The sequence below is a fragment of the Crocuta crocuta genome, unplaced genomic scaffold (genome assembly GCF_008692635.1).
Source record: "Crocuta crocuta isolate KB4526 unplaced genomic scaffold, BGI_CrCroc_1.0 scaffold92, whole genome shotgun sequence".
NCBI lineage: Eukaryota > Metazoa > Chordata > Mammalia > Carnivora > Hyaenidae > Crocuta > Crocuta crocuta.
In genome coordinates, this window is record NW_027528804.1 from 5,584,929 (window position 1) to 5,601,728 (window position 16,800).

General features: G+C 32.3%; 1 protein-coding gene across 3 annotated transcripts in view; it reads right to left on the reverse strand.

Moving 5' to 3' along the window:
• The window catches only part of TBCK (TBC1 domain containing kinase), a 190,010-nt gene that overhangs the window by 121,829 nt on the left and 51,381 nt on the right, over positions 1-16,800 (reverse strand). For all 3 annotated transcript variants that reach the window (XM_077755783.1, XM_077755782.1, XM_077755784.1), the window contains 3 exons: positions 15,367-15,440; positions 7,438-7,579; positions 3,039-3,099 (listed from right to left, as the gene is read on the reverse strand). In XM_077755783.1, coding sequence (XP_077611909.1) covers positions 3,039-3,099; positions 7,438-7,579; positions 15,367-15,440 — 277 coding nt within the window. The remainder of the gene's footprint in view (positions 1-3,038; positions 3,100-7,437; positions 7,580-15,366; positions 15,441-16,800) is intronic.

A 16,800-nucleotide genomic window follows, 5' to 3' on the forward strand; every position in this document is an offset into this window, starting at 1 on the left:
CTGAACTCTGATAGTTTTTTAAAAATGTGATATGCAGTTTTGGGATCTGGAATATTAAAAAGCTTGTAACTCTGTCCTTCCATGTTTCCTTACATGTTTTGATAAAAATACATTAAACACTAAATATTAACTGAATTACAGATACTGAAAGTAGCTTAAAAAGTGAGATAAAGCAGTGATTCAAGATGAAGATTCTCATGTTCTCTCTCTCTATTTTATTTTATTATTTTTAGGAGAGAGAGAGAGACAGCGTGAGCAGAGGAGGGTCAGAGAAAGAGGGAGATACAGACTCTGAAATAGGCTCCAGGCTCTGAGCTGGCAGTTAGCACAGAGCCTGACGCGGGGCTCGAACCCACGAACCGCGAGATCAGGACCTGAGCAAAAGTCGGACGCTCAACCGACTAAGCCACCCAGGCGCCCCTCATGTTCTCTCTTGTTCTCTCTCCCTATATATATAATGTGTATACGCATATTACTCTTTTGTATAAAAACAATGTGGAGAATACACATACATCTCTAAGGATTTATAGTACAAATTTTTACAATCCCTATCAAAATACCAACAGCATTTTTCACAGAACTAGAATAATCCTAAAATCTGTATGAAGCTACAAAAGACCCTGAATAGCCAAAACAATCTTTAAAAAGAACAACAAATCTAGGGGGTGTCATAATCCTGGATTTCAAGATTTAATTTTTTTTTTTTGTAGTAACAAAGCTGTAGTAATCAAAACAATATGGCACCTGCACAAAAACAGACACATAGATCAGTGAAAAAGAAAAGAGAGCCCAGAAATAAACTCATGTTTACATGGCCCATTAGTCTTCAACAAAGGAGGCAAGAATATGAAATGAGGAAAAAGTGTTGGGAAAACTGGACAGCTAAATCCAAAAGAATGAAACTGGACCACTTTCTTACACCATATAGAAAAATAAATTAAAATGGATTAAGGACCTAAATGTGAGACCTGAAACCATACAAATTGTAGAAGAAAACATAGGCAGGAATTTCTGTGACATTGGCTGTAGCACCATATTTCTAGATATATCTCCTAAGGCAAGAGAAACAAAAGCAAAATAAACTATTGGGACTACATCAAAATAAAAAGCTCTGCACAGTGAAGGAAACAATCAACAAAAATAAAAGACAACCTATTGAAGAGGTGAAGATATTTGCAAATGATCTATCTGATAAAGTGTTAGTTTCCAAAATATATAAAGAACCTACACAACTCTTGGATCACTATATTGCACACCTGAAACTCATATATCCTGTAAGTTAACTATCTTGGAATTTAAATAAAATAAAATAACAATAAGAACCTTACAATTCAACACTAAAAAAAAAACCAAGTTAAAAAACTGGGGAGAAGACATGAACAGACATTTCTTCAAAGAAGACACACAGATATAGCCAACAGACACACGAATAAATGTTCAATATCACTCACTATCAGAGAAATACAAAGCAAAACCACAATAAGATATTACTTTATACATATAAGATATTACTTTATACATATATATGTATACACACACACACACACACACACACACACACACACACACACACACACACACTGGAATATCACTTAGCCATAAAAAAGAATGGAATCTTGCCATTTGCCACAATATGGATGGATCTAAAGAGTATAATGCTATGTGAAGTCAGATAAAGACAAATACCATATGATTTCACTCATATACAGAATTTAAGAAACAAAACAAATGGAGAAAGTAAAGAAACAAAAAACAGACTCAGTATAGAGAACAAACTGACAGTTACCAGAGGGGAATTAATGCTGCTTTTCTTATCTATCAGATTAACTGGGAACTGAACTCTGATAATTATCAGAGGGGAGGTAGGTAGGAGGACAGGTGAAATAGATGAAAGAAATTAAGAGTATATTTAACATGTTGAGCACTGAGTATATACAGACTTGCTGAATCACTACATTGTACACCTCAAACAATGTGACTCTGTATGTTAACTACATGGATTTAGAATTTAAAAAATTAATAATAATAAAGTAAGGGCACCCAACTGGCTTAGTCAGTTAAATGCCTGGTTCTTGATTTCAGCTCAGGTCATGATCTCATGGTTCAGTTCATAGGATTGAGCCCTGCACAAGACTCCATGCTGTCAGGGTGGAGTCTGTTTGGAATTCTCTCTCTTCCTCTCTCTCTGCCCCTCCCTCATTTGTGTGTGTGTGTGTTCTCTCTCTCTCTCAATACCAATAAACATTAAAAAATATATTAAAAAATAATAAAGTATAAGTTTAGTCTGTAGGCCATATGAAGAAATCTCCAAGACTCTTTCATAGCCTTATTATCAAATGCTGAAATTAAATGTTGTAAATATGGTAAAATTTAGTGTAGTTATATTTGTAATTCATTGTTATTCAATATTTAATAATACTTTTCTATATATATTCTTACTTATAAACCCTATATACCTGGACACCAATCTGTCACTCTTTCATATAAAGTGCTCTATCACTGTTTTTGTCTCCTTTATTACCATACATGCTTAATTTATTCCAATCTAAAATACATTACAAAAATTTTTGTAAACTTGAATTAAAACATTAGGGTCTAATATACATGTAAAATAAATGAGCTTGTTAAGAGAAAAAAAATAAACGTTCTTCTCAGTCATTATTCACACATGACTTATCAAATAGAAAGCTCAAAATTTAAGATATATTATCAGAAGGTAAACTGCTACAGAGGAGTATAATTTTATATTTTCATATTTTGATATCACAACTTAGTTTACTTGGCTAGATCATGAAGCTAAGATAATATCTATCCACATTAGAATTTCTTAATGAATAAGGAAAGCACTACAATAATATTTCATAAAGCACTTCTTAAATTGTCTTGTTAATGCTTACCACTGGTCATTAGAAAATGTAAAAAGTCAGGATATTTCAGTGTATTCACTATTTTAGAATACCTTATTAATGTGTATGATTACTAAAAGTCACTAAAGATTATATTTGTACTTGAAAAATAATCAATTGTGAGACACTTACCTAATGTAAGCAAAAATTTAAGTCTTTCAGAAATATCCAAGCTTTGAAATAATTTTCTTCCCTACATAAAATGGGAAAAGAAATTTGTGTTAAAATTTACATCTTTTTTCAGGGAGGTATTTTTTCCCCCAGAGCTGAAAATGATTTTATCAGGTACCTCTTTTTCTCTTCAGAGGATTTATTTCACTTTTAGAGTTAGCTCCATTAAGGAAGAATCATTGGTTTAACATTTAAACATTTCACATTTCTAAGGACCAATTACATTCTAATTTGGTCTCAAGCATTCCCCATTTTTGAAACGTATATATACCTGGTTGTCTAGAGAGATTCCAGGCCACCAGGAGTCTGATTTGATTAAGAGACCAAATGTCCCCTGTGAAAGAGTCATACTCTCCTTACATTTACCTAATTCCTACTTATATATCATGAGATCCAGGTAATCTGTCATCTCTATTAAAAAACATTCCATGACACTCCTTTCTCCTCCCACAATGAATAAGACAACCATCCTTTGTGCTTCCATAGAACCTGGTACATTTATTTTAAGACACATACATTGTATTTTAATTGTTTTCTTATTAGCCGCAGGGGAATGCTTGAAATAGTCTGGAATCACTTATAACTTCAACAATTATGTGTTGAGCAACTGTTGTGTGCCAAATTGGACTTTCAACCACAAGTTCTATAACTTGGGGGAAATTACTTAATCACTTTAAGTTTTACTTTTTTCATTTATAAAACTGGAATATTAACTGTATGTGACACACAGGTTGCAATGAGGATTATATAATGTATGAAAAGTGCTTGGCATTTATTGCACACAGAAAATCCTTCATAAATGTTGGCAATTATGTTTCCTTTATTATTAACAAATTAAACTTATAGGATCCTTTAAGTAGACTTAAAAGGAAAGGCTTACAGGATGCCTGGGTAGCTTAGTTGATTGAGCATTTGATTACTGATTTTCAGCTCAGGTCATGATCCCATGGTCATGAGACTGAACCTCACACTGAGCTCAGTGTTGAGTGTGGAGCCTGTTTGGGATTCTCTCTCTCCTCTCTGTCCTTCCTCTGCTTGTGCCCTCTCTCTCTTTCTCTCTCTCAAAATAAATAAACATTTAAGAAAAGGAAGAAAAGGCTTAAGAATATAGCTTGGTCTTTACGTGGAGGAAAAAAAAGTCTCTATGTTCTTTTTTTAAGAAAGAGCAAAAAGCTTTCTTAAACATTTATGGAATTAGAACTATAGGTGGAGAGATCATTGAAAGAAAAAGTTGCCATTCCTCTTTTAATTTCTTACTCTACTTCTATTAATCTTCTAGAAATGCAAGTTTGACTTAGTCAATATCTTATTTAAAATCTTTAAATGGTCTTCCATACCTTATATAACTAAATATAAACTTCTCAATTCAAAAATCAAAGTCTTCTAGAATATGGCTCTGATATATCTTTTTGATCTAAGTGTTTACTATTTATCTACCTGTGATAAACACACACACACACCACATATGAAGCAGTTCAATTTGACTACTTGCAATACAGTGAACACACTCTGCCTATTCAGGCATACAGGCTTTGACTCATGTTATTTACCTACCAGCAATTTTTTTCTTCATGGCTATCAAAATTGTGTATATATCCTTTATTTCATTCCCACTCCTGAATGTTAATTTTGTGAGTTAAAGAATTCAAAATTCAAAGTACCTCTCTCAGCACTCTGATAGCATTGTGCCACTGCTTTCTTATATCCAAGCTACTAAGAAGTTTAATGTCAATCTTATTCTTGGTAGGTAAGTATGTCTTTTCTCTTCGACACATTTGGAGATTTTTCATTAACAGTGATAACTTAGTGAAGGCAGCTTGGCGTGTAGTTAAGAGTACAGCTTTGCATGTAGTTGATAGGTACAAATCTGCTCAAGTACTGTAACTGGAGAGGTTGCTTAATTTCTCTGTATTTCAATTTCCTGATCTGTAAACTAAAGATAATAATTAAATTTTATAAGACTGGTGTGAGTATTGACTGAAATAATAGATGTAAAGAGATTAGAAAAGTACCTGATTCTTGAAAAGTTCTCAATAAATGTTACTCATTATTTCATTATTGGTTATTCTTCTAAAAGTAGAGTATACGATTTCTAAGTATTTGTTGTTGTTGTTGTTGTATGTTGTGATTTTTTTTTCATTTGCCTTGCAAGGTAATTAGTGGGTTCTTTTTAACCAACACCTTTAGTTTAGGTTTCTAATACTAATATATGACAAATATTAGAACATCTGGAACTATCTTCCCTGCCTTTTAAATTTTCTTTTATATTTTTAATCTCTTTATTTCTTTGTGACATATTCTGGGGGAATCATTCAGCTTTATCATCTATGATCAGGGTGTCTAGTTTCCTATGATCCATCCATTTACTTCTTTATTTCAACAGTTACATTTTTTTTCCCTTAAAACCCTTAACTGGTTCTTGTTCTTTTCATCAAATGTTCTTGATGCACAGTTTCTATAATTGTTTCACAAATGGAATTGTTTCCTTTATCTCCTAAAGAATATGTACATTTATTTTAAAGTACTTTCAGTGGTATAAATTCTTCTGTTTCTTTTTTTATTGTAGATCTATGTATTTATTGCATGTATTGTATTGTAGATGCATTGTTTTAGGTGTTTGGTATTTCTTAGATATGTTCTCACCTCTTAATACAAATTTTCCTATACAACTTTTGGACTATGGAAACTTCTGGGTGAACAGTGGCTGTCTGCTTTTCTGGTGATAGATAAGAGCTTCCTAGCAAAACAGTATTCCTACAGTTTCTCATCTATTTTCTAGGATTTTTAGCATACCTAAAGTTCCCTTTTTAGTTGTTAGTGTGCTATTAATTTATATCTTAATATTTTATATCAATTCTAACAGTTTGATGGAGTAGAGGAAGATTTAAGCTTATATTCAGTATGCCATTCTAAACTAGACTATCTAAACTTAAGTACCACTTAAAATGTCATGAAGCCCCTATTATGAAATAAATATTTCCTTTCTTGGAATTCACATAGCTCTTCTGACTTTATCTTCCAAGTTTATGGACTATTTGCTATATAACATACTATACTAAGTACTTCATACATATACACACACACACACATATACATATATAATTTTACTTCATTTTTCCAACAGCAGTATAGATGAAAAATTTCTGATTCTAAAGATCTCATTGTCCAAGTAAAGTAGGCACATGTGACACGTGTCATAATAAAAGAGGAAAGAAGATAAGGACCTAATGCTTGCAGTTATTTGGAAGTAGGATTAACAGACCGTTAATTGTTCCTCCAAAATTACTCCCATCTTGGCCATAACAGGCTGTTAGCTGTCCCTCTAAATTCATTCTCATCTTCTTTCTCAATATTTATATGTCCAGCTAAAGACTACATTTCTTAGTCTCCCTTGTACCTATATTCAACGTAGCCACTTAAGTAAAATGTCACCAATGAAAAATACAGAGTTGATATTTGCACTTTTAGATCATCTTTTTTAAAAATTATTTTTCATGTTTATTTATTTTGAGAGCGCGCGTATGAGCAGGGGAGGGACAGAGAGGGAGGAAGAGGGAGAATCCCAAGCAGGCTCCACACTGTCAGGCCAGAGACCAATGTGGGGGTCAATTTCATGAACCACGAGATCAAAACCTGAGCCAAAATCAAAAGCTGGACTCTCAACTGAGACACGCAGGTACCCAGATCATTTTCTTAAAGACAGTACCATGAACATACTCCTCTCCTTCCTTATGGATAAAAATGATGATAAAGAAACTGGCTTTAGAAACTAGACATTTGAGATTGACAGAGCCCGAGTCTGGATTTCTGCATGATGTGGAGTGTTACAGGAGGCACAAAACACCTATGTTCTCTAAGCTACTATATCTTTAAAATCTTTCTCTTTAATAGCAGATTAGTCTTTGCCCTAATAAATAAAGAGAGTATCTAGGAAAGGTCTCATAAAATACAACTACAAAGTGAGTCTTCTAGAAAATATAAGAGAATAGAAGAGAAGAAGGTATTTAGGGAAAAAAGAATACCACAGAACGGAGAGCATGAACACGTCAAAGGGTGTAAGTAGTTTTAGAGCAAACATTTCTAGAACTAATTTTTTACACTTAGTATGGTGTAAAATTTTCATACTTAGTAAAAGAACAAAACAAACACTTCTAAAGATATCAAAATAATATGCAAATAAACTGTCAAACAGTATTTTTTTAACAAGTCAAATAGATTTAAGCCTTTTTCCCTTGTATCTAGTGAATCCAGAAAGCAAAAACGTATTATTACTAAGTAGCTCTCCTTAGAGAGCTCTCCAAAAAATCTTAATCTAATAAGCATACAATTTCTTATTAGTTTAATATTTCTTTATACATACCACACAAAGCTCAAATAAAATGATTCCAAGAGACCACACATCTGATTTGGGGCCCGAAGGCAATGGTTTTTCAATTGGCATATGATCAGTGCTTTTGAAAATTCCTTGCGCAATTACCTCAGGGGCCAAGTATGATGGATACCTACAATGATATATTAAATAAATGAACAATTACTACAAACTACAAGAGTAAATGTAATACTATGCTTTTACTATCAGTATAGTAAGATCTATGTAAAAGTCCAGTGAAATCAGATTAACATCTTTGCTAGGAAGAATTCCAAACTATCATAATATAGATCTTTGTGTCTAGAATCAAGAGAAAATATGAGTCTCAAATAATTTTAAAGCTACTGTGTCTCTCTGAAGCATTAGTTCCTTTCTTTGCTTTCCTCTCTTTCTGAGCCATTGTCTTCTTGCAGAATTCTGTTTCCAGGTGTCTTCCTTTCCTTCTTACTACCTGTCTTCTCCTTACATGTAACTATTATTTAAAGTACATTCTATCTTTGAAAATAGTATGTATTCTTTTAAGTAGTAGGAATGTCAAAATCTTTAAAATTATAAATATGGAAAAGACTCTCCCATCTCCGTACTCCAAAAATATACCCATACATATTTATATAGAGATAAACTTGACCGTCCATCACCACTGCTCCATGGGGCCGCATACTATACACACTACTCTGCACACCTTTGCTTTTTCACTTAGAGTTCATTTTAGAGATCATTCCATAAAAATAAGTGTAGATTTGCCTCATTCTCTTTGAAAATTGTCAATAATTTCATTGTATTGATGCACTTAATTTATTTGGCCAAACTCTGAAGGACATCTTGGAAGTTCCATTCCTACCCAGATAATCAATTGAGACCTATTCCATTTATTGATACTTTATTTCCCTAGAACTAGGGAACTAGAACTAGTCCATAGTACCAGCTTCTACCACATATAAATTCTCTCCATACATGTTGGTTTGCATCTTAGCTACCTATTTTGTTCTATTGGTAAGCTTGCCTGACACCGTACCATTATACTATTTTAAGTCTATAACATTATATAAATAATCACCAATAATTGCTAAATCAAATCCTCTCAAAACACACACATCTTTTAATTCCTCTGCAGGAGTGTCTAGGTACTTTTCAGATGTTTGTTTACATATATATATATTTAATTTTATATTTCACATTTATATTATGCTTTCATATTATTATTTAATTAATAATTAAACAATATTTTTATAATATAAATATAACATTCAATATAATCTATATTATTGTTTAATAAATATAAATTGTATATAACATATACTTTAATTAATAATTAAATAATATTCTCAAAACTTAACTATTATTTATGTTACTTATTATAATAACATATATTATAACAAATAATATAATATATGTTATGTTCTTGTTACAGTTATTTTTAATTCATATATGTCTATATATCTTAAAAAATAAACCATATAATTTTATANTAACAGTCTATGAACATGGTATCTCTATATTTATTTAGGCCTTTTGTAATGTCTTTTAAAAAGGATTTATGTTTCTTTCACAGAGATAGTGAACATACCTGATTAGATTCTTATTAGGTATTATATATATTTTTGCTGATTTGTAAATAATTTCTTTGTATTAATTTTGTATCTACAACCTCACTAAACCCTCATCTTTTATGGGAGAATTCTTTTGAGTAGTCTTGTAGATAATCAAATCAGTTATGCTTAACTGATTTGTTTAAAGTGACAGTTTTGTTTCCTCCTTTCAATCATTATAGCTCCTAGTACAAAAATTTCTATTGGTGTTAACCATGAATAAGTTTAAAAAGTTTTTAAAATGTATTTATAAATACCTCTTCTGCATTTATTACAAAGAGAACATATGATTCTTTTCATTTATATTCTATAATGAGTTTAAATATATTAGTTAATTCCCTAATGTTTAACCAACCTTGCATTCCTGGAATTTTTGTTTCTAATAATTTCACTGAATAAATCATAATTTTATGATTCTTCTTTCCATTTATATTTATCTGATTTCTTTTCCTTGTGCAACTGCATTCATTAGTGCCAGGAATACATTGTCAAATGACAGTGGTGTTAATAAACATTTTGTTTAAAACCTGAAAACTTTTGGGTTGAGATCAGTCTCTCTACCTAATAACAGACAGATATAGATAGGTGGATGATTTTCACTACATTAAGGAAGTATTCACATAGTCCTTTTTATTAAGAATTTTAGGGGCGCCTGGGTGGCTTAGTCGGTTAAGCGTCCAACTTTCGCTTAGGTCGTGATCTCGCGGTTCGTGGGTTCGAGCCCCGCATCGGGCTCTGTGCTGACTGCCAGCTCAGAGCCTGGAGCCTGTTTCAGTCTGTGACTCCCTCTCTCTCTGACCCTCTCCTGCTCACGCTGTCTCTCTCTCTCCTAGAAATAAATAAAAATATTAAAAAAAAAAGAATTTTAATGAAAATGTTATGATGTTAAATCAAATGTTTTTAAGAATCCAGAGAAGTGATTCCTTGAATTTTAATTCTGATATATTACTCTATTAAATTATGATTACAGATTTCCTAACCATCTGAATATTTAGAGGGAGAGAGAGAAAGGGAGAGAGAGAGAGAATCCCAAGTACACTCTGCACTCAGCGCAGAGCCCAACGTGGGGCTTGAACCCACCAACTATAAGATCATGACCTGAGCCAAAATTAAGAGTCAGATGATTAACTGACTGGACCACCCAGGCACCCCAAATATAAAAAATATTTTAGCAGGAAATTCAACAATAAATATAAAGGAGTTGGTAAAATCATATTATTATATAAAATATCTTATCAGACTAAAATACTGTTAATATCTTCTGTCTTCTAAAATAAAAAAATGTAAGCCATTTTATTTAATAAAAAAGCCTTTGGACTCCAGGGTGGCTCAGTCTGTTGAGTGGTTGAGCATCCAACTTTAGCTCAGGTCATGATCTTGTGTTCCTGAGTTTGAGCCCCGCATCTGCTCTCTATGGTCAGCACAGAGCCCACTTCAGTTTCTCTCTCTCTCTCACTTGTGCTTTCTCTCTCTCACAAAAGTAAATAAAACATTAAAAAACCAGACAAAGCCTTTTTAAAAAGTATACTCTATAAAATGTGTCAAACTTCTAACTTTAATTTTCTAATGAATTGATTTTATGAATAATTCCAAAACAACTTAAGTTGATTTGCTGAGATGGAAATTATTACTTTTCTCAGTGAATCCTCATGGTATTTTAGCTATATCTTTATGGTTCTCTAATGACTATAAGATACTTACTTTACTTGTTTTATAGGTATGTAATGGACTATACACAATATGTAATACAACCCATTTTTATGTTGGTTTTTTTTTTATGTTTATAATACTTAGTATACAAAAATTTACCCTCCTTTGAAAAAACCCAAACAACTTGAGGGCATTGGTGTATCATATTCACTTTTATAAACCCTGTGCAACTACCAAAAAAATTTAAATATAATAGATGCTCAGTAAATTTTTGTTAAAAAATAACATTTCCTTTCAAAAATGCCCATTAAGACTACCTCACAGACAATCTTTTAAAAGTTTATTTGTTTATTTTGAGAGAGGGAGAGAGGGCATATATGTGTGAACAGGGGAGGGGCAGAGAGAGGGAGAGAGAGAATCCCAAGGAGGCTCTGCAATGACAATGCAGAGCCCAAGGTGGAGCTTGATGTCACAAATCACAAGATCATGACCTAAGCCAAAATCAAGAGTTGGTCATAACTGACTGAGGCACCCAGATACCCCTTTACAGGAAATTTAAAAAGGACACAGTACATAAGTATCAGATATACTGAGAATTACTAAATTTAAATCTTACTGCCTAGAAACAAAAGAAACAAAAACAGGGGCACCTGGGTGGCTCAGTTGGTTAAATGTCTAACTTCGGCTCAGGTCATCATCCTGCAGTCTGTGAGTTTGAGCCCCATGTTGGGCTCTGTGCTGCCAGCTCAGAGTCTGGAACCTGCTTCAGATTCTGTGTCTCCTTCTCTCTGTCCCTCCCCACCTCCACCCCCATTTCTCTCTCTCAAAAATAAAAAAACATAAATTAAAAAAAAAAGAAACAAAAACAGCTTTAGAAATAAAAATGAGTGGAACTCTGCCCTACTTATTGCATTGGTACATACCCTTTCTTCGTTTATCATCAGACTTAGTCATGAGCACAATTATCTGGCTTTTTCAATTCCAGGACATTAGATTATAATGGCACCCTGCAATAGTGACTACAATAAAAATGTGTAAGTATATGGAACATCTATGTAATATATGTAGGCACTCAAATATTACTTCCATTTCTCTTCCTGCATTAATCTATAGCCACCTCCTCATACTATGATTGCCAGTACTTACTTACATGTAAAATATAAGTCAATTAAATCAGAGGATAGAACTTAAATTCAAATAGGTAAATTAGGTTTTAAATTTATTTCCATTTTAATACAATGATGATGATGATGTTACTAATATCTGCCTTTAATCTGCTCATATATTTCTCTCATATACAAATTTGTATTATGTTATTTTAACCCTAGAGTGATCATATTGCTCGTCTAAACGACATCTCTGTAAACAACTAAAACCTAGTGGAAGAAGTATGGCTTTGATATTATTATAATACCTGTGTTCCAGTTTCATTTTTAACAGGACTATGGTTACTTAATCTGAAAATAGGAGGGGCGCCTGGGTGGCTTAGTCGGTTAAGCATCCGACTTTCGCTTGGNTAGGAATAGTAATGTCTACCTCACCAAACTGTTATAAATATTAGTGAGTACCTAAAGATGTTTTTATAAAAATGGAAAATATGACACAAATACAACACTGTATTTCTAATCATAACACCATAATACAACTAGATGGAAAACTGTTTATTTTTAATCCTGATTTCCAGAAAATCTTATCCAAAAATATTGCTGTGGTTAGATAAAAATCGAGAAATACTATAGGTAAATCTTTATACCTAAAAGTTTCAACTGGTAATCTCTAGAAACAGAGGTGATCCTTGCTCCAAAAATTCGAATTTCCCTTCAAATCAAGAAATAATTAAAGTAATTAATAAAAATAATAAACCTTAGGATTGTTTTTAAATACAGACTATCTTCTTTCGACATGTGTCTCTTCTTTAGCATAGCATTTCAACACTCAAAGAAAATTACCAGAACTCTGCTTTAAGTATGCTTTAAGTCATAGTATGACTATGACTAGTGAGGTAAACATAAGTGGCTTTCATCATCTGTTTGATGTTTTAACAAGGTATTAAGCTACTGGCCAACTGAAATGAATGTCCAATTTCTAACTCTTTACAATATTCTGAAACAGATGTTAACATTTTACTTTGTTGTTCCTTAATATTTGTCTTTTGAATCAACGGCAAGCTTCTTCTGGTGTAAATATTTTCTTTCATGCCTTAGCTGTTTGATCACTTTATTTTTCCTGGCTAATGTTTCACATTTTGCTCTTTGATACTTTCTGGTCAGGCCCTTTGGGTCCAAGACTTCAAAGTAAACCAGAACAAATGGCACACAAGACCAATTCTACTCAAGCATTTTAAATTCAAATATAGTTCTTCAACATGCTTGATGTGCTTTACAAAAAATCACTTCCTTTCTTCTATTCATTACTAAATAAAGCACCTTGGATTTAAAGGTAAAAAAATTAAAGTAATTTATGTTTAAATTATGGTTTTGGAGTTCTTTCTCATACAGATTGATCTAGACAACCTGAAGCAGCAGCAATCACATACTTCCTATCAGACTACTGCTCCCTAAAAAGTACTTCAAAAGGCAATTATTGCATATTAAAGAAGACATTAGAGCTTTATTGTGGACTTATTTTTATTACATTTAAAGGTTTCTTTTTTTTAAACAAATAAAATGTAGGCTATTTTTATAAAATAGTTTTCGAGCTTGGAAAACAATTGTTTGTTTCCTACAACCACAAGTTTTGGTATGCAAACTATACAATTATTTATTGTACCTTAATAAATAGGCCATCAAAAGAGGAAATTTTCCCATGAAACAAAGAGTTTCTTGAGGAGACGAATCTACCTTATCCATTTTTGCACATCCAGCAACCAGAAGAGAAGGTGCTCAATAAATATTGTCTTAATAAATAAAGGAAGGAATACCGAAGCAATTTATTTTAAGATTATTAGCTATGTCCTAACTAACAAAAATTTTAGGTACCACCCTACAATCTACTTTATAAAGATGAAAGGATAATTTAGAAATGAATCTCTTTTTTTAAACATCTAATTAAGCAACGTTCTCTTGCAAAAACACATGCCATGATTCCAAACCACCATTCTTGGTAATAGAGTGACAGAACTGATTTGAGAGGGCCCAAAGAGCAAAACACAAATGGATACTATTAAAAAAATCATGGGGTGCCTGGGTGGCTCAGTGGGTTAAGCGTCCAACTTTGGCTCAGGTCATATCTCACAGTCCTAGGGTTCAAGCCCCGCCTCGGGCTCTGTGCTGACTGCCAGCTCAGAGCCCAGAGGCTGCTTCAGATTCTGTGTCTCCCTTTCTCTCTGCCCTTCCCTCACTTGCTCTCTGTCTCTGTCTCTCAAAATAAAATAAAGACATAAAATAAATAATAAATAAATAAGTAAATAAATCACAAAGCAACTGAACATTATGGTTCAAGTCTCTAGATTAGATAACACTACTATATCAATTTTATTTTTTTATTTTTATTTATTTTTTTAAAAATTTTTTTAATGTTTTATTTCTAGGAGAGAGAGAGAGAGACAGCGTGAGCAGGGGAGGGTCAGAGAGAGAGGGAGTCACAGACTCTGAAACAGGCTCCAGGCTTTGAGCTGGCAGCACAGAGCCCGACGCGGGGCTCGAACCCATGAACTGCGAGATCATGACCTAAGCAAAAGTCGGACGCTTAACCGACTAAGCCACCCAGGTGCCCCTACTATATCAATTTTAATTTCTTTGTTTTGGTATTTGTTTTGTGGTTATATAAGAAAACTCCTTTCTTTAGGAATACAAACTGAAGTATTTAGGGTTAAAAAGCCATCAGATGCATTAACTACTCCTAAATGATTAAAAAAAACTTATATGTATATACACGTATATGTGTAAGAAAAAGGAAAGAGATAAAGCAAATGTAGTGAAATGTTAACCTTTGGGGAATCTGAGTGAAGGCTATACAGTGATTCTTTGTACTACTTTGAAATTTCTATGTATTGAAAATAATGTCAAAATTAAACACTCAAAAAATAAAAGAATTATATTATTAAAATGTCTAAAGAACAATCCCACAATAAATATAACACAAAAATCTGCATCACAAGCATCTGGTTGAAACAGGATAAAATAGCTTTCCTTTCTTAGAGGCCAACGTAAACTAGAATTCCCTATCAGAAGTGATCAAATAAACGTCTCCAAACTTAAACACAGACTTTCTACCCCATTACCTCTGATACCTACAGTGACTCAATTTGAGTCTTAATATACAATTATATCTCAGAGAACAAGGAATTAAACTTAGAAACAGTACCAAATGATATAAGAATAATATTTCTCAGTCTTTTAAGGAACACACATTATCATTAAATGAGAATTAAGGCCTTCTTGTGTTAATTTTATCTAATTCTGGATGAAATAAAATTAATTAGTAAGCATTAAAAGGTGAAGAAGTTCAATATTCTATTAGACTCTGACAGTTCAATGAAATATCAACATCAGGTATATTTTGGATACTGGGAAAAACTCGTTGTCTACTCTTTTAAAAGTATATGGAAGATTAAAATATGTTAATAAAGGAAAGCTAGTTTTTTAAATCAGAAAGTAATATCACTATTAACAGAATATACATTTTATCAAATATTACAAAGTTTAAGATAATCTGAGAAAAAAAGAAAACATATCCTCACCCAATTGGGAAATCAACATCGTCACCATGAGCTGTCATGTGATAAAGTCCAAATTTAGCCAATTTAACATGTCCCTACAATAATAAGAAGAAAAGCACTATTAAATACTATATTACTAGTAGGAAAAAATATCAGAATATATTTCATAAGTAAGGAAATCACCATTAGTGAGGTACATTAAAAATCATATTTTATTATATTAAAAACTGTTTACCAATGCATGAAGCCTGCTTTAAACTAATTACAAATATATGTGTATGTATATGTATACACTTACATATGTATGTATCTATATACACATATATAACTTGTATATAGATATCAAAACAACAAATAACTTAAAAATTTTTTCCTTTAATATTTTCCAGATATGTTGACAAGACAAAAAGAGCAGAAATGTTTTCATTTGTCTTGAATCCCTGCTTAGAACATCTTTGATAATTTTCACAAAAGAATGTTTTTTCAAGGAGTTAAAAGTCCATTCATAATGTTATAAATTTAACCCTGACAAGGGAATTCTTTACTTGAAAAGATCAGTTCCCAAATCATTAAGATATTAGTGAATCTGCTAGATTCATAATCGTTTATATTGTTTGAAAAGGCCATAATATGATGAGTGAGATTCTTAATAAAAGACAAATATAAATTTTGTAAGTCTCTTTAAGTTTTCCTCCTTTTAGGTATTTAAGACTTTAAAAAACATTAAGTTGATTTTAAGATTTGTTTTTTCTCAAGAACTTTATTTCTCAGAATTACAAAACATTTATATCTTAAAACAACTCAGATTGGTTATATACTCCACTGCCATAAATATGAAATTAATGAGTACCATTTTAGCTTTTATGATTTTGAATACCATAGCATAATTGTATTAAAAGTCTGGAAAAGACTTAATCCTTCTAATATAAAAAGGAGGAAAAGAATAATCCTTCTAATATAAAAAATAATTCTCCAGACATAATTCTCTCAAAACTATTTTATATGCTTATGAAAAAAATGAAAGTATGATTTTTCCTGAAAATATACCATCTTGCTACCCATAATTCTCTTACAGGGGTTGACTTGCTTCTTATTAATCCCCCATAAGATACGCAAGTAGAGAAGTGGTACTCCAATAAAAAAAAGAAGCTGGGTATGAACAGCTGGTAAATAAAGACAATAAATGGGGAATAAAATAAAGAAGAAAAAACAGGGAGGAGGAAGAAGACTAAACAGGAGAAAATGCAACAATACAGTTGCACTATCAAAAAAATACTGTGTCAAGAGAAGCTTTCTTTAAATTTTAAAGAATTTAAATGAAAGCAAATTTAGGGGTGCCTGGATGGCTCAGTTGGTTACATGACCAACTCCTGATTTCAGAGGAGGACATGATCTCACGATCTGTTAGATGGAGCCCCATGTCATTAGCTCCGTGCTGGCAGCAGGGAGCCTGCT